The 25,895-nt window shown below is 47.7% G+C and overlaps 1 protein-coding gene across 1 annotated transcript in view; it reads right to left on the bottom strand.

Annotated features, from left to right (window-relative positions):
• HK2 (hexokinase 2) overlaps nt 1-24,463 on the bottom strand; it is a 58,805-nt gene extending 34,342 nt beyond the window's left edge. Inside the window, exons 1-2 of the mRNA XM_081156244.1 lie at nt 23,952-24,463; nt 8,055-8,217 (exon numbers count right to left, since the gene is read on the bottom strand). Coding sequence (XP_081012370.1) covers nt 8,055-8,217; nt 23,952-24,014 — 226 coding nt within the window. The 5' untranslated portion in view covers nt 24,015-24,463. The remainder of the gene's footprint in view (nt 1-8,054; nt 8,218-23,951) is intronic.
• Between the last annotated feature and the right edge of the window lie 1,432 nt (nt 24,464-25,895).

The raw sequence follows: 25,895 nt of genomic DNA, 5'->3' as shown, positions 1-25,895 counted from the left end.
CCTCCACTGCCTGACTGTTGATATAATGCTGAGCAACCAAGATAAGGGCTCCTTTCAGGGTTTATCAGCCCCCATGCAGTCTATCACCAGCCTAGTCTCTTTTTATCCTGTCATGTGTTTGCATTATATGACCCATATGGTTCTGTAACCATTTCACCTGTGTAAGCCTTACCTCCCCAGAGCAATTTTCACCCTTCAAAGGTGGGGCACAAGGCAGCTCAGCACATTGCTGCCACACAGAGGACCAGCATCGCAGGGGCCTATTGAACAAGCTGCGCAGCTAGGCTGTTACTAATAGAAAGATTAATGCATTGTGTTAGAAGTGGTGGGGGATAGATAAAGCATTAAATGCACCACTAGTAGGGTGCCTAGGGCCCAGGCACTGGCACACAGCTAGCTGGGTTCAAATCCCAGTGTTTCCATTTGCTCACTAAGTGACTTTGGGCAAGTTGCCTAATCTCTCTAAATCTAGTCTTTTTCTATAAAATGGGGTTCAAAATGCCCAGAATTGGGTCACTGTGAGAATTAATAAAATAGCTCAAATACACTGCTTACCACCGTATCTGGCATTTAGAAAGCCTACAGTTTTTCATTATCATCACCATCATTGTTCCCTGCTCTCTAAGGGGTTAAGCCTGGCTGGAGGGTGGAGATATACTCACCCGTGAAAATAATCACAGTTGAGGGAAGTGGGGATGTGTCAAATGATTAATGCAACAAAGCCTTCATCTCACTCTGCCTATAAGACATTGTTATATCTAAATATCAAGACAAGGGTTATAAAGACACTACAAAAATAATTTGTCTCTAAGTTGGAACATGCAGTTGGACTATTCGAAGATTTTCAGTCGTGTTGTACTTGAGCTTCTTCTTATAATGGTACAAAGCCAACCCATATTTATGATCTATTTCAAAAGATAGTAATCTGATTTGCTTCTAGAAACTTTTATTAGGCAACATGAACCAACATAGACTATGTTTCTTATGGCCTTGGAGTCAGGACCTCCTGTGCTTAAATCCCAACTCTGCCAGTAACTGGCCACAGGAGACCTGGACACCAGCCCTCAATAGCTGCCTCATTTTTAAATTAGGAATATCTCTCTTGTAGAGTGTGCTTGGAGAGCAAGACAGATTATTTATATACATAGCCTAGTACAGACATCGTGGATGCTCATTAAATGGTCTCAATTATTCCTGCATTTCCTCTTAAGATGAAACTGTCAGACCCCTGCGATGTGTGTGGTGGGCCCCCTGACAGGGTTATGGTTGGGGCTGGCGTGGCAATCACATGCATAGCCGTAGCTCAGGTTAGGGCTGCCTATAGAGAGGTTAATTAAGATGGTGAGATTCCTGGCAAATACAAACGAAGACTTTCTTTACTCAACTCTGCTCTGCCCAAAACAAAAGGGGTGAGGGGTAGGGTGGGGGGAGGTACAGACAACAAATATTGATGATATGCGGCAAGAGGAGCTCTCATACATCATTGGTGGGATTATAAAATGGTTCAACCACTTCGGGAAAAGATCTGAAAGTTTCTTATAAATTAAATACACCCCAAACTCTGTGACCCAGAAATTCCATACCTAGTTGTTGACCCAAGAAAATGAAAACATGTGTCCACAAAGAGGACATTCTCGTGCAAGAATGTATATAGCAGCTTTAGGCAAAAATTGGACATCAATATTTACGTCATATAGGATTCCAATCATACCTTGGAGTTAGCATCCAAAAAGGAACGAACTACGGATACACACCACATGGATAAAGCCTGCATTATAGTGGGTATGTGAAGCCTTGCATTAAGAAAAAGTGCTGTATGATTGTACTTATGGAATGTTCTAGAACAAGCAAAGCTAATACTTGTGGAAACGTTTAAATGGTGTTTGCTTCTGGGGATAGAGAAGGCCTGGGAAGGGGTATGAGGGGACTTCCTGGGCTGATGGTTACGTTTTCTGTTTAATGGGAGCTGCATTAAATAGGTGTACAGTGTATGAAATTTTGCACCAAAGGAAAAAAGAGAAATATTGAACTCTAGTTAATAATGTGCATGCTGAAGTGTTAGGGTTGAACTGATTTCTGCAACGTACTGTGCAATGCCTCAAATAAAACAAAACAGACTGGTGAATGGAAGCAAACCTAGTAAATACCAATGTAAAATCTAGGTCATCTATGTGTGGATGTTCATCACACAGGTCTTCAACTTTTTAAAACTGTTGGGGGGGGGGGATAGAGAGCATTTTTGATATACATACCCTGGCTGACACTGAATTCAGTCATTAATTCTCCATTAATTCGTGGTTTAGCCAACCCTCTGATGTTTTTTTCCTTTTTACAATATCTAAGTAAGATATTCTTGGACCATTTATGTATATTTCATTTTTATCTGCACCAAATGTTTATTTGCAGAGTGATCTGCACATCTGTGAAGCGCAGATATTTTAGAATCAGCCCCACGGGCCCAGTGGCTGCTGACATTCCCTTCCTTCTCACAAGAACTCAAACCACAGCTTGGGGTTCATTGCTCCTCAGTGTAATGGAGGCCTCCATCATATAAGTGAATGGCCTGAAACTTCCTGAGGTCCCTCCTACATTTTCTACCAGGACTTTGATTACCATTAGATAGGTAGGACCTGTATCAAAGAAAGCCAGGGCCTGGTCCTCACTCCAAAATGCAGGGCCTCTGGTGATGGGATGAACCCTCCAACCTGCTCCCTCCAAAAGGACCTTGGGAGGCTCACTGACCCTCTCTCCACAAAGCAGGCTCTAGGCGTGCCTCCTGCTGCGGTGGGTTGTGGCTACACAGAACTGTTTATAGAAAGTCACGGATCTGATTCTCCATTAATTTGTGGTTTAGCCAACCCTCTGATGTTTCTTTCCTTTTTATAAATAAGAACACGGAGGACTGGGGCATAAATGAAATGCTGTAAAGCACCCAGCTTGAATCCAACCCCATTTAAACCTAGAATTCTGCCCTCGCCATTTTGACTCAGTGGTTAGAGCGTCGGCCCACAGACTGAAGGGTCCCGGGTTCGATATCAGTCAAGGGCACGTGCCTCAGTTGCAGGCTCAATTCCCAGGTCGGGGCACTTGCAGGAGGCGACCAATCGATGCATCTCTCTCTCATCCATGTTTCTCTCTCTGTCTCTCTCTCTCTCTCTCCCTCCCTCCCTTCCTTCCACTCTCTCTGAAAAGCAAAAAATATCCTCAGGTGAGGATTTAAAAAAATTTTTTTTAAACAAAACCCTAGAATTCTGATCTTCACCCCTTGCCACACACCGCCCTGGAACCACCTCTCATCCCTGGCAAGAAGTAGCCAATTTTACAGACGCCTGTCTAGGACAAGTCTGGGTGCGGAGCCCTGAAGACAGTGACTTTCCATCTGCAACCTCAAAAAACTCTAGTGAGTCGCAATCAGCAACTAATAGATCTGATTGCATCACATTTAAGAATAAACTTCAACCCCTAAAATTTGTATCTGTCGTATATCAATATTTATACCTACGTGTTTCTTGCTGTGAGTACACAGTCCAGACAAGTTAGAGCCACTGATTTAAAGATTAGGTCCCTCTAGATCAGAGATTTAGATCCGAGGTTTAATTTCCCAGATTTAAAAGGTAATGCTTGAAAGGAATGGGCTGAGGAAGGTTCTGAGTAAGCCTGCGTGGAGTAGACACCACGTGGGCAAAGGCCCCTAGGGTTTCTGTGGGAGAGAATCACAGATAACAGCAGCAGAACCCAGACTGCAGGCTGGGCAGGAAGCAGATGCCTCAGCAGGTCCCCACTGGCTGTGTGACCACATCCAGGGGAAAGTCAACAGCTCCCCACGCTCTGTGCCTCTCAGCACTCTACGAGGGAACCAATAACAAAAGAGAATTTATTTTTTTAAGTACAGGACCCCAATGTATAAAACAAAGATGAGTGAAGATGTTTCACTAATGGAAGGTACAGGGAAAAATCCCTCTCTGGCCCCAGTTGTGGCCCTAGAGGCACTTCTACTTTATTTGATCTTTAAGAGTTCCTCAGAATTTTCACTATTGAGGGGTCCCTGGTCCTTGCTGTCATTTCATAACTCACAGCCCCAACTAACAAAACATAAGATTGAAAGCCTTAATGTTGACCACTTTCAATTACATACTCTCATGTTTCCCTCCCCAGTTCCATTTCTCTCTCCAGAAGCAGCCCCTATCGTTTATCCGGTAGATATTTCCCAGTTTAAATAATCTTATGGTGTGTGTATGTCCATAAGCCGTGGATAGCATTACTCTGAGGGATTTTTTTTTTTCTCATTAACATTCAACTACTATGAGGTTCATATCCTTCAACAATGTATCACTCTCATTGTTTTTCAGATTTACCCATATCTATACATGCTCATTTATGTTCCTTGTATAGTTCTCCATCGCATGGATCTTCTGTAAACTGTTCCCAAAATGCTGTCATTGTGAGCATTACTGCCTTGAGCATTCTTAAACACGTCTCCTTGAGTTCATATGGGAGTTCGTTCAAGGTATAGTTGGAAGTGGAATGTGTCATATACACATATTTTCAACTTTAGTTTTTGCCAGCCTCACAGCCCAAGATAACTAGTATCAATAATTCAGTATATGTGTTTAAAACTTCATACAACTGTGCACATGCACATACATACATGACTTCACAGAATATAAGTACAGATAAATCTATCTCATGCTTTAGGGTGGGTTTTTGAGGGCTGTTTTCTGCATTAAGTGCCCAGTGCCCAACTGATGGACATTCGGGGTTTTCTCTGTTTACGGTATTTCAAGGAACTTTGTGTGTAAATACATGAACACACTAGTTCTAGTACATGTGTAGAACAGATTGCGTCTGCTGGATCCGCCTCTCATTTTACAAAGGGAAAAAGGCTGAGTCCCAGCGAGCTGAGGTGAGGAGTTTGGCCATAGACCCTGCAGCAAGTGAAAAACCAAAGGATTGGGGGCCACGTTTCCTACCATCTGGTCTCCAGGTCTTTAAGGGTACACTTGCTCCGCTTAAGCAAATAAAACATTAATACACAATACTCCTTTTACACACCATGTCCATTTACACCGTAGAATTTGCGATTATAAAGAGGCACTCTGGGTTTCACAAAAGTCGTGTAAAGTCCTACTGTTTCTGCATGGAAAGGAGGTCAGGCAGCCAAGTCCTGCCCCAGACTCTTCAGCCCCAGAAGGCTGCAAGAGTCAGCCTCTGGCTCCAGTCCTCAGTCCAGGCAAATCCCATTGACAGAGGTGAAAAGCATACTTGCTGCTCCACGCTAGGCCAGAGGCAGGACACAGATGGGCTCCCAGGACTCCGCCTGAGATTAGGGAAGGAGACTAATGACCACACAGCGCAGCAGCCAGTGCAAATTTCAAGAGACAGAGGTCTCCGTGCCTCCAACCTCAGAAAAGCAATGAGAAGAAAAATAGCCCATCCCATACCTACTTCTCTCCAGCAAACTTACTCACCTGCCTGTACTACAGGCCAGACATCCAAACCCAACCAGATTTCAAAAAAATCTCATCTGAGCATGTGCTGTACGTGCTCGCACACACGATGGATCTGTGCAGCCTTGATGCCTGACCTTTGGAATAGATGAGTTTGAACCCTGACTCAGCCTCTCATTAGCCCTGTAGCCTTAGGCAAGTTATTTGACCACCCAAGCTTCAAATTCCTCATCTAAAAAAAATTACAGATAAAATTAGTACCTACTTCCTTGTAGGATTTAGTGAAAAGTAAATGAGTGAGTGCACGTAGGAGCTCAGAAAAGCCCTTACCCATAATATACATTGAGTAAATATTCAGGGTACTGTCCTAGCTAGTGTCTGAAATAAAGACAAGGTCCCTGGCCTTAAGGAGAAGATAAATTTATCTGAGATTTATCAGATGTCAAATAGAAACAATAGAAACAGGTGTGGCCACCATTCAGAGGGAGTGGCAGGTACAATAAATGTGCCAATATCGAGGGCATATAAGGGATCCTCAAGAACTGGGGGACACCCTAGCCAGTTTGGCTCAGTGATTAGAACATCTGCCTATGGAGTGACGGGTCCTGGGTTCAATTCCAGCCAAGGGCACATACCTTGGTTGCAGGCTCGATCCCCAGCCCTGCCCTGGACAGGGTGCATGAGGAAGGCAACCAATTGATGTGTCTCTCTCACATCGATGTTTCTCTCTCTCTCTCTCCCCATCTCTCTCTCTCTCTCCCCCTTCCACTCTCTGAAAAGCAATGGAAAAAAATATCCTCAAGTGAGGATTAAGAAAAAAAAAAAAAAGAACTGGGGGAGGCCCTCACCTCAAGGAGCTCTTTGAAGGGCTGAGAAAACACACACTCAGAGAACAATCTGAACAAGGTCACACCCTTGGGTCCAGGCTGGGTCCCAAGGCTTCGGCAAACACATACTTATTTTAAGAATCATAGAAAGGTACAAAGTCTTATTAGACAAACTAGGTCCCTAGAGGCTCTCAGGCACGTAAGCCTCAAGGACACGGGCATGATGGAAATACTAAAGGCACGTAGTGTGCGAACAAGCCCTTTCCCATGCCCTTCCCCAACCCCAATCCCCAGGACTTCTCTGCAGATGCCTCACTGATGACCAGCTTCTTGGTGCTCTCTCTTCCCTCTGGTTCTCTGACTTTGTGGTTCTTCCACTGCCCTGACAGCTGCCCCTTGGACTCTTTCTCCCAGCCTCCAGAAGGGGGTAGCTGCCCCACACCCTTCACTCCTCATGGTCCCACAGATACCTCATCTCTACAATGGAAGGTTTTGCCTGGCTGATGTGGCTCAGTTGGCTGAGTGTCATCCCAGGCACTAAGAGGCTGCAGGTTCGATTCCCGGTCATGGCATATGCCCAGGTTATGGGTTCAGTCCCCAGTATGGGGCGTGCAGGAGGCAGCCAATTGATGTTTCTCTTTCATTAATGTTTTCTATCTCTCTCTCTCTTTCTCCCTTTCTCTCTCTGAAATCAATAAACACATTTTTAAAAATAAAAATAAAATAAAATGGAGGGTTATTAGGAGGGTAAAAGAAACAGGCTGTGTGGCACAACTTAGCCTCGTTCCCCTCTCCAAGGATGTTGCCATCCCCAGGCAGATGGGTCCAACATCCTGGCATCACCCTTCAACCTTCTCTCAGCTCTGCACACCATATCCCACTGCACCACTGTCCTGTGCTCTACCAGCTGCCGTCACCCCTCCTCCACTCAGCTGATGACATCTATTACACCAAGACAGTTCTCCTTGAACCCCTCAAAACCTTTCAGTTATTCCCAGTGCTTACTGAAGAAAGACTCAATGTTTCAGGCAGGCATGCAAGGCCTTCTGTGATCCAGCCCAAGCCCACCTTCCAATTTCAATCCACCATGGCCCCTTCCTCTAGTTTGAGTGAATCACTCGCTGGGTGGTACACCATGAAATAGGAATTCTGTATCCAAATAAGGGGATTAAACAAAGCTTGTCAGATTCTTATTGCACAACTTCAGCGCCTTTAATACCTTGACATGCACTCTGACTCTTCACATTCTCCCAAAATTATTCAGATTTGTAATACTTTATTTTCAAATAAAGTATTTGAAAGTTCAAGAACAATCTAGCACAATCTGTACCACACTGATTCTCCAGCAAGACTTTGGAATGTGCCCATTAAGTGGGCCAGAGACTGCCATGGTCATGACCATCTTAGGCATGTTTGTTGTTCATCACCATCACTGAATACAATCTCAGCAGGACCTTAAACCCCAAACTGAGCCAAGCAGCCTTTCTCAGCACACAAATGGGAAACAAATTCCTGACAGCAATGGCCTGGTTGGGCAAACAAGGGTATACTTCTACTTTGACTGCCAAGGTTGCCTGCTTTCCTAGTCTTCCTGTCTAACCACAGACTTCGTTAAATTTCCTGTATGCTTAAATGAGCAGGGTTGATTTCTGAGGCTTCAAACCCAAGAACCTTCACTGATATAAGTTCTTTAGGTCCCTGAGCAAAGCCACCCAAATCTCCCACCAGCAATGGAGAAGCCAGAGCCACCCCACCACCACCCTGCCTCACGGTGCAGCACCTGTCCCGTCTGGAGTAGACCTCACAAAGGTGGGCAGCATTTTCACGGAAGCAGTGGGGTGGGTGGTAGCTCCAAGCCCTTTCTCCATCTCCTTTCGGAACCGCTTAGAGATCTCCAGAAGGGTCTCATCAGAAAGGCGCATGTGATAGAGATACTGGTCAACCTGCAGAAGGGGGGAAAACAAGAGTAGAGACCTATAAGTTAAATAAACTATTGTATTGCATCTATGTCACAGAACATCACTCAGCCTTTCAAAACAATAAAACCTGTCATATACAGATGGTTATTATGTAAGACGATTTAACCAGAATCTATTTGTCAGGACTTTGTCTTTTAAAATAAACTAAACCAAAAATTGAAATTAGAAAAATAGGTTTAATTTCATTTCTGAGAATGGTGAAAACTAGAGGAAAGGCCTATTAGGGAAGTGAAGAGTTCTTTTCAGAAAAGTTGAGTTTTAACGTCTAAGACACCCCTTGAACCAGAGTTCTGTACTTACACAATCCCCAATTCTACTTTTACCTCTTCCATCCATTTCCCACCCCCAGCCAGATTCTGTCATTATTCCCCTGCTTAAAACTTTTCAGTGGCTTTCCATTAGAACCAAGCCCCTTGGAAATCCTTCCAGGGCTCTATATGATCTGGCCTCCCCCCACCTCCTAATCTCATTGCATGCCTCTGTACTCCTGTGCAGACTTTATCCTCAGTTCAGTTCCCCACTCACCCAACTCATCCTTCCTGCCTCGGAGCCTGTTCACAAAGGCCCTATAGCTCCTCACCCCACTCTACATCTGCCATCTGACCTCTTACCAATCCTTCAAGCTTCTCTCCCCAGAGGCCTTGTCCCAATAAAATAATCAGGCCTCCCATTATTCCAAGAATTCAGACTTTTCCCCTCACAAAACTATCCACAATTTGGAAATATATTTTTATTAATGTCCAAATATAAGCACCAAGGGCAAGAAGAGCTATGTCTATTAGCTCCCTGCATCCCTGGAGCCTAGTGCAGTGCCTGACACATAATAGAGAATCTACATATATAGCAATGCAACCTCTCTTCTTTTCAGAGATGGAAGCGGTTTTCCATTGCTATTTTACTGATCTTGTTTCCAACAAAAATTTACATGAATTTTTCCCAGATCTAACATCAGGAGAAGGAGAAGCATTAGGCAGTTTCCTTCTTGGAAGTACCCATCTGCTTTGGCCATAGATCCTCCCAGTTTTCTCCTACTAGGAAAAGATCGGATAGAAATCCATCCAAGAGGGCACAGAAGTTTCCACAATATCCCTGTTCTCAGCAGCAGTGTCTATGACAAGGGAGGCTGCTGGCCCTGGAGAATGTAGCTAGAGAATCAGGGACCTTGGACTAGGCCCCAGTTGTGCTCTCAAAGTGTAAAGACTATGGTCCTCCAACCTTTTCAGCAAACTGATGGACCAAGAGGAACCCTGCTCCTCCCAGCTCTAAAACTCCAGGATTCCCAAAAGCAAAGTTTGTCTGACAACCACCACCACTGCTATTCCTGAGGGTAACACAATTCAGTGCCCAACTGTCCCTTGCCCTTACCCAACTCTGACAAAGGGGCATAAATTTTTATTAGCTTTCCCAGACAAAAGTCCTCATTAATATTATAGCCTATATTATATCTTCCGACATTTTGAGCCAGGTCTTCTTGGATTTTCTTTTCATCAAACTTGCAGCCTAGGATTTCCAGAGAAACAGCAAGAGCTGTTTAATCCTTTCAGAAAAGGACAATCCCAGGGTCTTCCTTTGTGTCTCCTTACATTTGCTCTCTTCCTGGCTATACCTTCACTCCCTATGGGTTTGGGGCACATCCTTCTCTTTGGGCCTGTTTCTGCCCCTGTAGAATAATGAGATTGGCCTTCCTGAGATCATTTCAAATATCCTGATCAGTTCTCCTCATTTATCACTCATAAAATCCCAAAAAGTAGAAGATCAGAGTCTGGAGTAAAATGCTGAGAGCAGCTGTAAGCAAGGTGAAGGAGTCTAGTGAATCAACCTGCCCCCTTTCCATGAAGGTCATGTGGTTACAATACAGCAAAATTGGCAGCCACCACCTTCCCCCAGGGTGGGAAAGGGTGAATAGGAGCAGAGAAGTGGTAAAGGCCCAAGGCCATTTCTCTCCAGCCCCAGCCAGCAGAGGGATCAGACTTGCTATGCTGGGTTTCCAGCGTGTAGGAATGAGGATTTCCCAGAACTCCCTGTTGCCAGCATTTATTAAAGAGCTGCCCCAGACTAAGTCCACCAGTGTAAATCAGGAAGAATCCAACCGTCCATTCTGTTTTCCGATTTCAGATTCCTGGCACATTACTTGCCCTGAGTCCACTGTCTGCCTCAGCCTCCCAGGCTGTGGGGCTCCAGCCCCACCTGAGCTGGGTCATTGAGGTGGGTTTCCTTCAACACTGGGGAGCCAGGGTACTCCAGAGGAGGCCTGGCCTCCCCCACATGTTGTCTGAGGCTCCCCAGGTGGTCAAAGGGTATAGTTTCAGACAAGTTCCCTCTCTGTTGGTGCAGTAGGAGACACATCTCTGGTGATCCCAGGCCCAGGACAACTTGAGGCTGCCTGTTCCAGATCTGATGACACCTGGGCTTGCCCAAGGATGCTGTCTCATGGCTTGTGCATCTTGGTGTGAATGTACAAAGTCCAGGACCACCAGACCAGAGGCCAACACCAGATCACATCCAGGAGCTGCCCCAGATGCCCTCATGGGCAATGGTAATAACAGCAAACCCTTACGTAGCACTGACCCTTTTCTCAAGGTTTTACACCCATAAGTCATTTAATTCTCATAGCAGCTCTGTGAGGTGAGTAGCGTTATAACTATCTTCCACCAAGAGGGGAAGGAAATGTGCCCAAAAGAGCCAAGCCAGGATTAGACTGGGCAACCGGGCTCATCTGTGTTCTTGTCCACTCTACTAAATGAATCCCGTCTTCTGTTGGACAACAGCGGGGTCTTATACAGGCCAAATGGCACTGTGGGACATTCAGCCTAGAAATACCCATTAAAAGGCCATCTTCTCTTCTAGCCAACCCCCTGATGCAGACACGAAAGGTAAACGGTGGCAGGCAAGGCCCATGGGGCTGGCCTGGCAAGTCAGAGGGAAACAGAAGAAGCAGACATGTCTCTGGACATTTATCATGAGTTTGACACATGACAAAGTTGAAGCGCCTACACTACTACTTTCCCAAAGAGAGAAGCCTAGAGCTAGGCCTCGCTGCCACCCACTCTCCACTCCACAGATGGCCCTGGTGTTGCAAAGGAAGCAGGAGAGTTCCAACAAGAGAGAGCAGAGCCTGCACCGCCTCCTTAAGAGGTTGTAGCATCACTTCTCGGAGCGTGAGGTCATGTACGAGAGAGCAAAGGTGCAGTAGCCACAATTCTACAGTGGCCATTCTTAGTTTAACTTTGATGTTTAAGCTGCGACAAGGTTTATTGGAAATCCAGTTGGTACTTCTTATCTTTAACCCTCAAAGACTCTAAAGCGTTTAACAGTCAACCTCTACTTAGTCATGATGTCCTTTACTCAGTAGATTATAATCATCTTTCGGTGTCAATGAGAGGTGAAAATGATATGACAGTTATGGCAGCTAATGTCTATCAAGCATTTCCTACCTGCAAGACACCAACCTAGGGCTGTACTGACTTCACCTCCACTGTCCTTTCGTAACAGGTGACTTAGTGGTGAGGGGCAGAGCTAGAAGGGAGGTGTGTCTGGCTCTAAAGCCCGGCCCTTGGGACCAGCACCCTCGCCTGTCCTGTGGGCTCTCTGCCCTGTGGTTTCTTGGATGACCCCAGGGCCTCAATTTCCTCTCCGTCGCATGAAACTAAGAGAAAGGTTATGGAACGGCTGTGAAAATTGCAGCTATAGCACCTTGACCCAAACTTCCCCTCTTGTACAACATGATGGTATATCCACCCAAGTTCATTAGGACCACTCAAGCAGGGATGATTAATTACCTCATGTCACAGTTTCCTAAACACACCACTGGGGCCACCCAGCCTTGGCAGGCACTGCTGTGCTGGGTGAAGGGTGGCCAAGAGAGGCAGAAGTCAGAAACTAGAAGCAGCCCCATACAAAGGAAACTTTCCTGGAATGGGGAGGAAGTGAATGCACTTTGCAGAATCCTGCCAACGTTCACCCACAGTGCAGCCAGAGGGAGGGAGCACCAAGCCCAAAGTCATGGGAGAAAGTCATTTAGGAGATAACAAATGTACACGGGACAGTAGGACTGCAGCTAAAAAATACTCACCCTTAGAAAGGATAAGTCCTTGGGGAAATGAGCTTAATTCCACTGAACATAGACAGCATTAGTGTTTGTCTAGTTTGTCTCTCTAACTCCAATAAGTCATGCAGCCTAGATTTGAATGCTTCCAAGCATGACAGGCTCACTACTTCTCTAAGTTGGTTAGCTTCTATTGTTGGTCAGTTCCAGTTGTTTGGAAGCTTTTCTTCAGTCTAAGACAAATCTATATTCTGATAATTTTCGCCTAGTCTCCATTCTGCCACTTGGGATAAGAGTTCCCAACTTGGCTGTACATCAGAATGATATGAGTCTTCTTTAAAACATTAAGAATTCTAAAGATCCATTCCAGACAAATCAAATTGACCCCTTTAGGACTCTGGGTGCTCGAACATCTTCCCGTCTCATTGGGCTGATATCCACCAAGCCAATAAAGTGATAGCTGCAGGCTGTGTTCTGATCAACATCACTTAAGATCATTTTACCACTTTTCTGCCTGGGGTCTTTGAGAGTCGTTAGTTAAAATATTAGGCTAACTGTGAAGTGGTTGATCCTGGGTGCTGGGAATGGAAAGATAAACCTTGTACATGTTGGAAATTGTCAAAGCAGAGTCATTCAGGCCAACCTTCATTTTGTTGCTGGGGGGGGGGGGGGGGTGAAATACAGGCTGTGGCACCAGAACAATCAGTGTTCAAATCCTGGCTCCAGCACATGCACAGGTGTGTGACGGTGGATGAGTCCCTCTCCATCTGAACCTGTTTCCTCCCTATGAAACTGAATTAACAGCCCTACACAACAGAGTCACTGGCATAAATGGGGTGATGAATGTAAAGCTCTATCACCCCTCTTTTATTTGCACCCCTTCTCCTCTTTTTTCTCCTAGAGCCCCCTCTGCCAAGTAGCACCTTTGGAGCATCAAGGGGATTTCTTAACTCTACTTAGTCACTTTCGGGGTTAACAAAACAAGCTGTTTCCCCAAATTGTCCCTTCTCTTTTTGTGGTGGGTGTGTGGCCATCACATTGGGCCATTTCTTTTTTAATTTCTATTGGGGAGAAAAGGGGAAAGGAGGGTTTGTTCCAGGCTGGGGAAAGAGAGGTAGGTAGGAAGCAAACCTGGCTGAGGTAGGGGAAGGCCACTTGCCTGTATGGACGGGGTGTGTATTAAAGAAAAAGAGATTGCAGTTTCAGAAGGCATCTACTCAGCAATCTTGAAGAGATTAGAACGTCCTCATTGGGCAATTTTGGTCAGTTTCTTTCTTACCATAAAGCACCACCCCGACATGCCCACTTCCTTTACAAAATTAGTGGAGGCAGGAGGAGCTCTAAAGGGAAACTAACCCCATGCTCTTTATGAAATAGGATAACACCCCAAATGGGAAGCCTACCATATGAAAAGGTTCAGAAGGTGTGGGCAAGCCCAAGATCCTAGAAGGAAATTATGAATTCTAGGACCAGAAAGCTACTTACCATCACTACATAACATTACCTCCTAAATGCAATGCCTTCATAATTAGTATGATTTAATCCTATTGCTTTTCATCAAGGGATCATCGGAAGGATCATAAAGATCACCCCGCTGAGTAAAGTTGCTCTGTTGTTCACTGACCAGTCAATTCTCTGTAGGATTAATATCAGGAGAAAGTCTGGCTGCCCAGACTTGCTGTGCTTCCTGCTATGGACCAATGAAATTAAAATGACTCACTCAGCCCGGCTGGGTGTGGCTCAGTAGTTAAGCATCGACCTTGGATCCAGGCAATCAGGGTTCGATTCCCGGTCAGGGAACATGCCCGGGTTGCAGGCTGCAGCCGATCAATGACTCTCTCATCATTGATGTTTCTATCTCTCTCTCTCCCTCTCCTTTCCTCTCTCTGAAGTCAATAAAGATATATTAAAAAAAAAAAAAAAATGACTGACTCAGAGAGCAGTCCTTTTTACCTTGACTGTCAGAAAGCTCAGAGCTCTGTACTCAACTCCAACGAACCACCCTCAGTCTTAAATTTTGTTGGTAATCGTCCCTCCCCGCCTTACGACTCTTGTTCTAAGAATTTTATTTACTCTAGGAATTTTTTTTACTGGAAGCTGAACCATATCACCAAATCCTTTTAGTAAGCAGAAAGAGAGTACATGATTGAGCAAATGTTCATTTCTACAGGACACACACTCCTGGTAGAAGGATGAACTCAAGTGATCAAATCAGATAAGAAAGCAATTCCACAAGTATATAAGCATCAGGACCAAGGACTGGACTTCCTTTCTCCAGTCTTTGAGTATCTCTGATTTAACAGCTAGAGCCTTCTCTCAAGGAGGTGCTGATGAACACTAGTCAATTCTTATCTTTTAGCTTCTTCTAGACCCCAAGCAGACCAACTGATTGAATTTCAGCCTTTCTAGTACTAGTATTCTTGTCCTAAAGATACAATCAGGTCATATACAAACATATATATATATGGCTCCAACCTAGCCTCTTTGAAAGAATTTTAGGAAGCACCATACCCTCTTGACTAGTCTCATCTGTTTTAATTCAACAAGTCAAAATAGGATTGGAGGTGCAGAGCAGGGATACTACACAGCAATAAGAATGTATCACCTACCACCACATGTAACAACATACATAGGAGACACACCTTATTTAAGTCCAATTATATTAAATACAGAAATAGACCTATGCTGGTACAAGACCGCATAGTGATTACTTTAAGTGGTGGTTAGTGCTGGCGCTGGTGCTGATTTGTTACTGGATCTGGGTGGCGGTTACCTGGTGTGTTCAGTTTCCTGTGTATATAATCTCCAATTTAAAAATGTAGGAAGAAACAAGGGTAAGGCTTTGACTAGGCCTTAGTCTACTCACTATGCATGGTCAGAGAGCCAAAGGAGTTCAGAGGTCAAAAGAGGTCAAACCAGAGGATAGAGCCTTACAGTGACTATGTTCTCATACCTGTTTGCAACTTAAGTTTTGAAAAAATTTCAGCCCTGGCCGACACAGCTCAGTTGGATGGGCATCATCCCATGCACATCTGATCAATTTCTCGCTCTCACATTGATGTTTCTCTCTCCCTCTCCCTTCCTCTCTCTAAAAATCAGTAAAATAAATTTTTTTAAAAGATAGAATTTTATATTTTTTGTGTAATTCCTTTGTCAGTGGTTTACAACAAATCTTTGATGAGGAAACCAAGGCATGGAGAAGTTCCCCAAACCACCGGCCAAGTCCCTGGCAGGATCCACACATCCGGCGGCCAGGTGAGTACCCTAACCTGAGGCACAGGTGTGCCCATCCTAGGAAAGCCAGGAAAATGCTGTCATTGATAATTTAAGAATGCGGCCCTGGCCAGTGTGCCTCGGTTGGTTGGGTATCATACCGTGCACCGAAAGTTCGCCGGTTCTATTCTCAGTCAGGGCACATGCCCCGGTTGCAGGTTCAGTCCCTGGTCAGGGTCCAGGCAGGAGGCAACCAATTGACTTGTCTCTCTCACATCGCTGTTTCTATCTCTCTACCCCTCTGCCTTCCTCTCTCTCTAAGAATCAATACAAACAAAAAAAAAGAGGGAGAAGAAGGAAGGAAGGAAGAGGGGAGGGAGGGAGGGAGGGAGGGAGGGAGGGAGGGAGGGAGGGAGGGAGGGAGGGAGGGAGGGAAGGAAGGAAGGAAGGAAGGAAGGAAGGAAGGAAGGAAGGAAGGAAGGAAGGAAGGAAGGAAGGAAGGAAGGAAGGAAGGAAGGAAGGAAGGAGCAAAAAGCAGCAAAAAGATGAGTGGGGGAGGAAAAGATACAGCAGATCCTGGATTCTTTAAGGCTCCTGTCCTCTGAAACACAGCTAACCGAAAGTAACAGCACCACAACACTCTTCAGATGGGACAGGGCGGACCCTGACTGGGGACTAGGGCCCGCTGTGCCACCTCCGGGAGACCCCAGCTCTGAAGCACTGTGTACTAACCAGCCCAGTGGCGGGGTAAGTGTGGAGCTGACAGGCACTCCTCCAGGATCCTGTTGCACCGTTTGTGAGTCACAGGCCTTCCTGTTCTTCCAGTTCTTGCTCTCAATTGCATCAAATTACAGCCAGACAGACCTCAGCCACAGCAGCTGTCAGGGGTCCAGGAGATGGGCATTTGGGACACCCATCAGGGGACCCTCCTGTTCTCAAACATTTTGTCCCAAGTGTGGGGCAGCAGTGCAAAGGAATAACATGTCCCAGATGTGCATGACACTGGCACAGTTCACTTACACACACATATTGAAGGAAAACTAAACTGAATGTGCCAGGGACAGGCATGGAGGATACTGGCATCAAGGAGACCCCAGTCTTTGCCTGCAAGGGGTTCAGTCTATTGGTGGGAGGAAATATGTCAACTACAAGCTGAAGGTAAGGGCAGAGAGTAGGCAGTTTGTTTTACTGTAATAAATAGATATTTATAATAACTTAAATCACACACATCAATACAATTCTAAGGAGTGTTTGTCTTGCAAAGGTTGGATACATGTATATGCTGACCCTGTGCCTAGAACATTCTCCTCCTCTGGCCTAACAAACTCCCACTTGCCCTTCAAGACCCAGCACAAATGGCCTTTCCCCAAATGCCTCTCCAAATTCCCCAGCTATGACGCCAAGGCACTTTTGACACCTTGTGTCTCTCACCCTCACGGGTCCCAGAGGACTGAAGGCACTAACTACATGTTCCCAGCTTCATATTTGTGATGCCAGCAGCTATCTCAGTACTGAGACATAGTAGGTGATCAAAACATGTTTGTTACAGTTACATACAAGGGGCCATGAGAGTGCCAGAGAGAGGAACAGAGTAACGGGTGAGGGGGAGAACGGGCTACTCCAGGCTGCCCAGGCGCTCTGAGCTTGACCTTGTTATTTAGGCCTGGGTCCTTGCGGCCCACGATATCCTGGCAGCAGCACCATTTCCTCTCCATCTACCTGTCCGCCCTGGCCAGCACCCCAGGTCCCATAAGGGTAAGGTTCTGTGTCCCCTGGACAGCCCCCATTCCTGTCCGGTGCTCACTATCCACCTGCTGGACCAGATCCCTTTGGGGCTGTGCTTCTGCACCGTGTTCAGCCCCAGGCCTTCCCAGTATGCCCCACCCACCACACAATCACGCCCACCGTAGGCAGGGCAACCATAGGACTCTTTTGCCCAGGACAATCTCAGTTGACACTGTGGTAGCAGCAGCACTACTCATAGTGCCCCCTTTTACTCTCAAAAGTGGCCGAGCTTAGACAATAAATTACAGGCACACCCCAGGTACAGGCCACAAAGCAAATCCTGCCTGTTCTCAGGGACCCCCCACCCCCACCCCCAGCCTGAATGATGAGAAGAGCTCGTGCCGCACAAAGGACACCGAAAGGAAACAGGGTGGGGACCAAGCAACTGGGTTCTTGCTCTGGGGCTTGTCCTGTGTAAGCTTGAGCTGGTCCCCAATGCCCAGCACTGAGGGACACTTTCCTCGACTGTAAAATGAAGGGCTTGGACTAGATAATCTCAAAAGTCTTCCTCCTCATCTGGCACCTGACTCATAAGCCAGTGAAGCTAAGGCACCAGTGGCCATGTTCAGTAATCCTGGGGAGCCCAATGCTGGGGATCGGGGCCTGGGCTCTGGAGTCAGGCTGCCTGGGTTTGAATTCTGCCTTGCCCTTGAGCAAGGTACTGTCCCTTTCTGTGACTTGTTGCCTGCATCTGAATAACATGTGATAACAGTGGTAAAGCACATAGAGAGGGCCGGGCACTAAGTAAGTAGTGCACTGTTTGTTGTTTTAAGACCTTTGGGAATGGAGGGGGAAAGGAACTGATGGGACGGGGCTGGAAGGCTTCACTGGGAGGGACTGAGGCAGGAAAAGTGGGGAGGAAGCAGGAAGCAGAAGGGGAAAGTTCCTCAAATGCCCTCATTTAACCCTATTTAAAGCTGTGCGATGGCTTATCTGGCTTCATTCCTTTATCACACAAGGTGGAGATGCTGGAAGAGGTTGAGAATAAGGCCTCTTAAGGAACAAGGACCACCTCCAGGGAGGGGCTGCTGAGCTAAAGGTAAAGAGGGGCAGGAAGGCTGGGTGGGTGGGTGCCCCAGGCTCCCAAGGCCAGGTTCTCAGTCCTGATCCACTCTCTTGGTTAACTCCAAGGTAAGTTTCAATCAAAGTCCCTCCAAGGAAGTAAAGTCAAGGAAACACTTAGAGATCCACAGGTAAAAGTGAAAAAGCACAGCCACCACTAAAGCAGGGCAGCACTCCAGGGAAACGGGATTCTCTGGCTCCTGTTCCTGTGGGAACAAAGCCAAGACTCCCCACCAGGTTTAGACAAGACAAAGGCTGTACAGGGATGAGGGGGTAGATGTGGGTTCCACACAGAGGGCCCCCTTGGGCTTTGTCAAAAACCCCAGACATCTCAGTGTCAGAAGGGCCACAATAAACAGCCCAGAGTCTATATATGAGGGGCAAAAAGCCCTGCTGAGACCCAAAATGGTCAGAGACCCTCTCCTCAATGTGAAAAAAGAATGTGGGAATGACTGTTCCCTTCAGTAAAACCCCAGGGGTCAGTGGGGCCAAAACCTACCATGACCTGGACCTATCACAGCCCAGGGCAGCTCAAGCAGCTTCTCCCATGGGAAGCCAGAGTTGGGAGCAGATGTGAGGAAGGATGACAAGTGTCTCGTTGGCCGACTCCAGCAACAGTGGCCTCAACAGCTGCCCTGGGAGCCTCTGTCCTTCTGCCCTCTGGGGGAGGCACTGAGGAGGGGACTAGGTTTCTGCAGTGAAAGGGGTTGAACTAAAGCCGTGATTCTTCAGTGCAGCTGTGTCTCTCGTGGCTTCCCAAGGAGAGTGCTTCAGCCTGAAGTGCACCAATGACCAATGTGTCCCAGAGACTCCCCGGTAGGGGTGCTATCTCCTGAGGACTAGAAATAAAGCACTTGGAGGAAGAGCTGAAAGATGGGCTTCCTCTGCCCAGGAAAAAGAAGAGTTTAGAAGCTGAAGGGACCATGAGGATGCTTCATTAGGCCTCAGCTTTAGGAACTGTCCACTCTTCTGTCCTCCGCTCTAACCTGACAGCAGACAGGGCATAGAGGGCAGACCTCTATGCCCTAAAAACCCTTGGGAAGAAAGAAGTAGGGTCTCTTTTGCTCCTGCCCCGATGAATAGCACAGTATGATATCTAAGTGTGTCTCTCTCTGTACTAATACTAAACACACAAAGTATTGATCGTGTCTCTAAGAGCTTTACACATATTAACTCTCTCTTTAATTCTTACAATAACCCTATTAAGGTGTTATCCAAACACTGCATTTTACAAGAGGAAGAAACAGTCTTAGAGAGATTAAATTAACCAGCCCAAGTGCACGCAGCTGGTTCCGTGGTGAGCCAGGATTCAACCCCAGGGAGCCTGGTTCTATACCTCACCAGGCAGCCCCTCCCAGTGACTGCTGGACTGTCTCTCAGTGGGTGTCAATGGCCCCTCTCCTCTGCTCCCAGCTATGGAAGCTCCTGAGCTCACACTCATTCAGCCAACATGCCTGCCTTGTTCAGATGCCTGGCGGATGCCTGGCCTCCTTGGAAACCCCGGCAACAGCAGGGTGAGACTCTCCTTGGGACGACTGAGCAGACTTCTCTCCCACTGGCTTTCTGGAGTACTTATATTGCTCACATTCTCCTAGTTGAGGACAGAAAAACAGTAACCCAGGTAACCCACCCTTCAGCCAGGGGTAATGGACATCTGCTGACTGCTATGGATCGGCAAACTTCACCTTAAATTCATCTTTTGTAAAAGGCTACTCCCACCACGACTGTCCCATGCCATGGCACACTGAATGCTAAGAGCTATGGTCCTCATTGCAGATACTAACTAGCTGTATGACCACTATAAAACTGAAGGCGGGGGGGTGACCATGTTCTTCTAATGCAGTTTCTCATCCTAAACATATTTTGGGCCAGAAAAGTCTTTGTTGTGGAGGGACTGTCTTGTGCATTGTAGGATGTTTAGCTGCATCCCTTGCATCTACTTACTGGATGCAATAACACAATGCGACCCACATGCCTTATAAAAACCAAAAATGTCTCCAAACATTATGAAAGTCCACTGGGGGGCAAAATCACTAATAGTTGAAAACTACTGTTTTAAAGGAAGAGTAAAAACAAAAAACAAAAAAACAGGTTTTGCCCCTGTACATTTGGGTAGAGTGGAATTCTTGCCCAAATAGATAGGCTGGGACAGCAGCTCACATGAGATTTTTCCACCCCAAAATGTCAATAGCACTGAGGTAGAGAGACCTGCTTTAGAAGTTAGCAGAAACATCCACTAGACTGCAAGGAAGCATGCCGTGTGATCCACGGAGTGTGATCCTAAGAGGCAGCCAATGAACTCTGGGATTCGACTTGCCGCCTCTGCTCCCTTATCCCCCCCTTCCTCCCACTGCTTTGGAAAGGCAAAGACAGACAACACACAGTGTTGGAAAACAAACCAAACTTGCTGACTTCAAAACTCAACAATGATAATGAGAAACCCGTTATCAAGAGCTGTCTTTTAAACCAGAAGCGTCTGAACAAAGGAAGCCAGTTTTCTGGGTTCTTGGGTCCTTTTAGTGCATCAGATCTCCTTACTTTGGCTGCCAAGTTTTTTCAAGAAATCTGCTGTGGTTTGAGTTGTTTTGATTCCCCCTGGAAAAGGGCCCCTTGCTGCCCTCAAACTCCTTAGGGTGCTGAAAAGGTTTAACTTTGAAAAGTAAATTTTTTTTTTTTTTTTAAATGTTGGCTTTGTCTGAGGAGCCTCTGAGAGAATTTTAATTCATTCAGGGATAAAGGAAGAAAGTATGCTTCCTAGAGCTCTCTGAAATAGAAGTTTGATAATACAAAACAAATGAATGGCTAGCAAAAGCTACAAAATATTCCTACTACCATCGGGTTATCTTCTGAGCAGGGAAGGGACAGTATTAGGATACTAAGTATTAGGTTACAAGTTGAACAAATGAGGCAAACTGTGCTTCATTTAACCACATAGGACATCATTCAACTTAATGTCATAGAGCCTACTGTTGAGGACTTACTATAATTGTATCTACTTCATGGATTTGTTGTGAATGTTAATGAATTAACATATGTAAAGAGCTTAAAACAGTTCCTAGTACAAAGTACATGCTATATGTGTTTCTCTAGATTTTCAGTGTCCATCGGCAAAAATGAACAAATAACCCTTACTCCCCTTCTAATGGCATAAAACACTGAGCTTGTCCCTCCACAGACAAGTGACTCTGATAGGGCTAGTTCTGAGCAGGTGAACCCAAGTTTTCCATCCCTCAGACTACAACCCAGAAGATGTATGATGAAGATTTCTGAGGAGTCCAAAACAAGACCTTTTCAAAAGACTCTAAAATTAAAATCACGTCTTCCTTCTCTCCTAATTCTTCCTTCTAGCGGCAACATGAAAAGATGCTTGCAAAATATTCCCTCTGATTCTCTTCCTAATTCCTATGTAATTGCAGCTGGAATCAAATAGCTGTGCACACCTAAGTCAGGAGGCAAAGTCCCAGTTTCTGACACCTGGTGAATTAAAGGCCTGACTCAACTCTGCCTCCATTGGTAATTTAGAGGAAATACACCCAAATGTCCCCCAGACCCTTCCCCTGCGGAAAGGAAGCTAGCTGCAAGGGTAGTGAAGAGAAGCCTAGAAGAAGGACGGTTTCTCATTGCTATGCTTAATCATCACAACTCCGTAAAGTGAACGAGGCCACTGTTGTCACCCGCATTTTACAAAAAGAAATCGACAGTCGAAAGAGACAAAGTGACATGCTCAGGGCCCTGTAGTTTAAAAACAACAACCACAAAACAGAATTAAGAACTCATTTCCAGATACCCTGGATAATTCTCTTCCCAAAGAGATGGCCACCCTTCCAGGCCAGGAGGGTGGTACAACTCCACGGTTCCTGTCCTAACCGCCCCCCTTCTGGAGTGGGGAAAAATAAATCTGTAAAAGAATCAAAATGTCCTGGGGCGACATTGGCCCAACCGAGAAGGATGAAAGATACTACAGCTTTGTATTTTAGGACTTGCCAAGGGATGACAGTCTTCCAAATGTTAACTCACTCCTTGGGCAGAGGAGCCCGAAGAAGTTGCCAAATCCTGCCGGGTCACAGACATGTTCTTAAATAAACTGAACTAAAGTGCAGAGCAAGGCCACATCCCAGCAATGAATTAGAGAGTAACAGCCCGTTGATACGCAGAGTAAAACTCAACTCAAACAGCAGCCCTCTGCTCCCTACTCCAGTCTGAGACTGGGTGATGTCATGCTTTATTTGGGGGTCATCTGCCACAGCTCTAAAAACACCAAGGACAATAATTCACTATCCTATCCTTTGCTCTCAGGATCCCCAAAATGGGTGTATGAGCACGTTGCCCCACCAAACGATAATGTCAAGACATTTTCCCAAAAATGTGTTCCCACTGAAACACAGAAACTTCAAGTATGTAACTGAGCAACGCTCTGTCATTGCCTCACAGCACTGGACACCCCCCAACCCCGCCTCAGGCCATCCCCTCTTCTCTAGTGCTCACTGAAGCCCACAGCCAGGAGAGCCAATCCGGAAACCCTGAGCATTTCTGAAACAATTCTACCCAGAGTGAGAGCGCCTCGGGCCCAGCCAGGCCCCACCCCCACGCCCGGAGGCGCTGAAAGCTAGGCTCCCGGCCTGGCCGGAGGCTCTTTCTTATGTAAATGACCGCGCGGAAGATAGAGTTCGGGCCTGGGGCAGGGGTGGGGGTGGGGGGAAGGGGGGGGGAGTAGCTGCTGAGAGCGAGGTGGACAGACAGGTCAGGGCCAAAGGCAGGAAAAATCTCGTTTTGGGAACAAGAAAAATCTCAGGGAAGACGGGAGTGGCGAGCGCGGGGGGAGTTGATCCTGTCCGAGTAACTCACAGGAGTAGCAAAAGCAACATCCCAAGTCCGCCCCCCATTTGGAGGCGGGCCCTGGGGGCCCAAGGCCCGGGAGTTCCCAGGCAGATTGGGGGATTGGGGGTGGATGGGGCGCCCCACGCGGAGCCTCAGTTCCGGGCACCTCAGTTCCGGGGAGGGGGCGCAGCGGGCGGAGTTTCACTGTCCCTTTCCCACCTCTCTCCCGAGTCGGTCACTCCTCCCCAAGCCCACCTCTGAAAGGCCTTGTGGGGCTCCTAAGGGAACCACACGTTCCCAAAACGCGGTCCTTTGGCGCGGGAGCCTCCCGGCAGCCCCACGCGGCAGCGGAGCCTCCTCCCCCAGCCACGATCTCCCCACGTGCTCTCGCCGGAATTCGGGCCGCGAAAGAGGGGCTCCTCCCACGTGGGCCCATCAGTCTAAGACTACCAACCAGGTGACCCGCCCCTCCAGGAAAAAAAAAAAAAAAAAAAGCGCGAGCGCGCACTCGCGGCAGGGAGGGAGAGCGGTGCGGAGCGCGAGCCCCGGTACCCCGCACGCGCGCACGAGCCTGCCGGTGCCTAGCGGACCGGGCTCCTCCAGCGAGGGAGTTTCCCGGACGCCCAGACTTTTTCCGCCTCCTCGGCCCGGAATGGGGAAGAGGAGTGTCTCCCGCAAGGTGAAGGAGAGTTTCGGCCGGGACCAGGGAGAGAGAGGCGGGGACCACACAACTTTGTCAGAGGCGAGCCAGCCACCCCCGCCCGCTCTGACTTACCTTCTGCGCTTGGTCATGGTTGAGCTCCGTGAAGAAATAGGCGAGCAGATGCGAGGCGATCATTTTGCCACGGCCCGACGGCGCCGACTTGGGAAACGAAGGCTGGAGCGCTTGCGGGGAAGGAGGGCGGCGCGGTCAGACAGCTCTGGTGGTGCGACCGGGAGCGGTGAGTCCGAGCGGCCACAAAAAAGGCTAACAGCGATGGCCCGCCCGGCTGAAGGGTCTCCGGTCTCTAGAAACAGGTTTGGGAAATCAAAACTGCTAGAAGGCTCCCCAAAAAATCACTCCCGGCGACGTGTCGGGTTGCCCAGTTGTCAAGGCGCTAACTTCAGCCACGGGATCACTAAGGCTCAACTTGGGAAGAATCGGAGCCCGGCTCTACCAGGGTGATCGGACCTGTCCAGCTCACTCGCGCGCTGCTCGCGCTCGCAGGTCTTCTGGGCTTGGTGACTCCGCGTTGCTAGCGGCGGCTCGGGACTCCAGCGCTCGAGTTTCGTGCAACAATGTGGCTTATTGAGGGGCTGCCGGCTGGCGGGCCAGTCAATGACGCGCACACGCCCATTGGCTGAGCGAGGAGGGTGTGTGCTCCCCGGACCGCCCACCGCCTCAGCTCAGCCAATTAGCGCTCACGGCCCGTGGGCGCGGCCGCTCGGACACCCGAGCTGCGAGCTGGAGGGGCGCGCCCGGGGCCGGGGGCGGGGCCGAGCGCAGGGATGCGACGTGTGGTCCGTGGCAGGAGGCTGGGCAGGAAAGGCGCCTGAGCCGCCGCCGCGTCAGGCTCAGCTATGGGTGAGGGGCGGGTGATCACAGACCCGGTGTGTGAGGCGACTGGAAAGACGGGTCACCGGACCAGCACACGCCCTGTGCGAGGAGACAGATACGGTCTGGCATCTCCCAGTCATGTGAGGGGCCCTACTGGCGGGTCACATTTCTGAAGCATCTTAGTTCTCGCCTGTTGTGACTCAACCATCCTCGCCACGCTCGTGCAAAGTGAGCCACCGCAGCTGTTGCTTATATTCCAGGCATTGCAAAACTGATAAGATGTGGCTTCTACTAACCTCGTTTACAAGTGAGGAAACTGAGGCACAGGGCCCTTAAGAGAGAGACTTTCTTGCCTAAGGTCACACTGATAATAAGTGGCAGGTGGAGGAAGGAACCCGTGTGCGTCTCACTTTGAGGCCCCCTTCTTTCCCCTGTTACCCCATCCTGCTGCTCTGCCAGCCAGGAAAGTAGGAGGCAGGGGGAAATGAGCTTTGTAGCTGTGGGACTGATGACGTGTGGGTGAAATTGGTGGGTGGTAGGTGGGTAACCGAATGATCCAGGATATGTGTGGGGTGGCTTAGGGATGCTGAGAGGGGTGGGAGCCACAGCCACAGCTAACACCTGGTATCAGACTCCGAATTTATTTATATGGTGCAAGCTGGTAAGAATGAAATAACGACTGCAGCAGACAAGAGATTGGTGCTTGTGGAGAAGAGCAAGCCTGGGTTTGGAGGGGTCGCAGTGAAGGGAAGATGAAGGTCTGCCTTGTTCTACTAGGAAGCCTTCCTTTTCTCATACACAGTGAAGTGCTATCTGCAATGTGTATATTATACAAGTAATAAATGGTCATTGTTGGAAAATAAGAATATACAAACGGGAAAAGCAAAAGCACCCATGATCCAGCCTCTCAGCAAAACTTGAGAGCCATGTACCCTTGCCCGCTACCCATTCTCACCCCTCCTTCTCTGTACTCCAGTCAAGCTTGGGTCCTAAACTGCTTTTGTCGTAGTCACCATAATGACCTACATGTTGCCAAAGCCTGTGCTCTTATCACTTTTCTGCCCCTGTCTTGCCCCACCACTCAGGGATGTCAGGCACAGTTGACTGAATTCCTCACCTGGACACACCTTCCTCCGTAGGAGCCCAGGAAGCTCCCCCCTCCTGCTTTCCCTCTAACCTCAC

Source organism: Miniopterus schreibersii (assembly GCF_964146895.1).
Source record: "Miniopterus schreibersii genome assembly, chromosome: 13".
NCBI lineage: Eukaryota > Metazoa > Chordata > Mammalia > Chiroptera > Miniopteridae > Miniopterus > Miniopterus schreibersii.
This window is presented reverse-complemented; position numbering and strand designations above follow the sequence as displayed.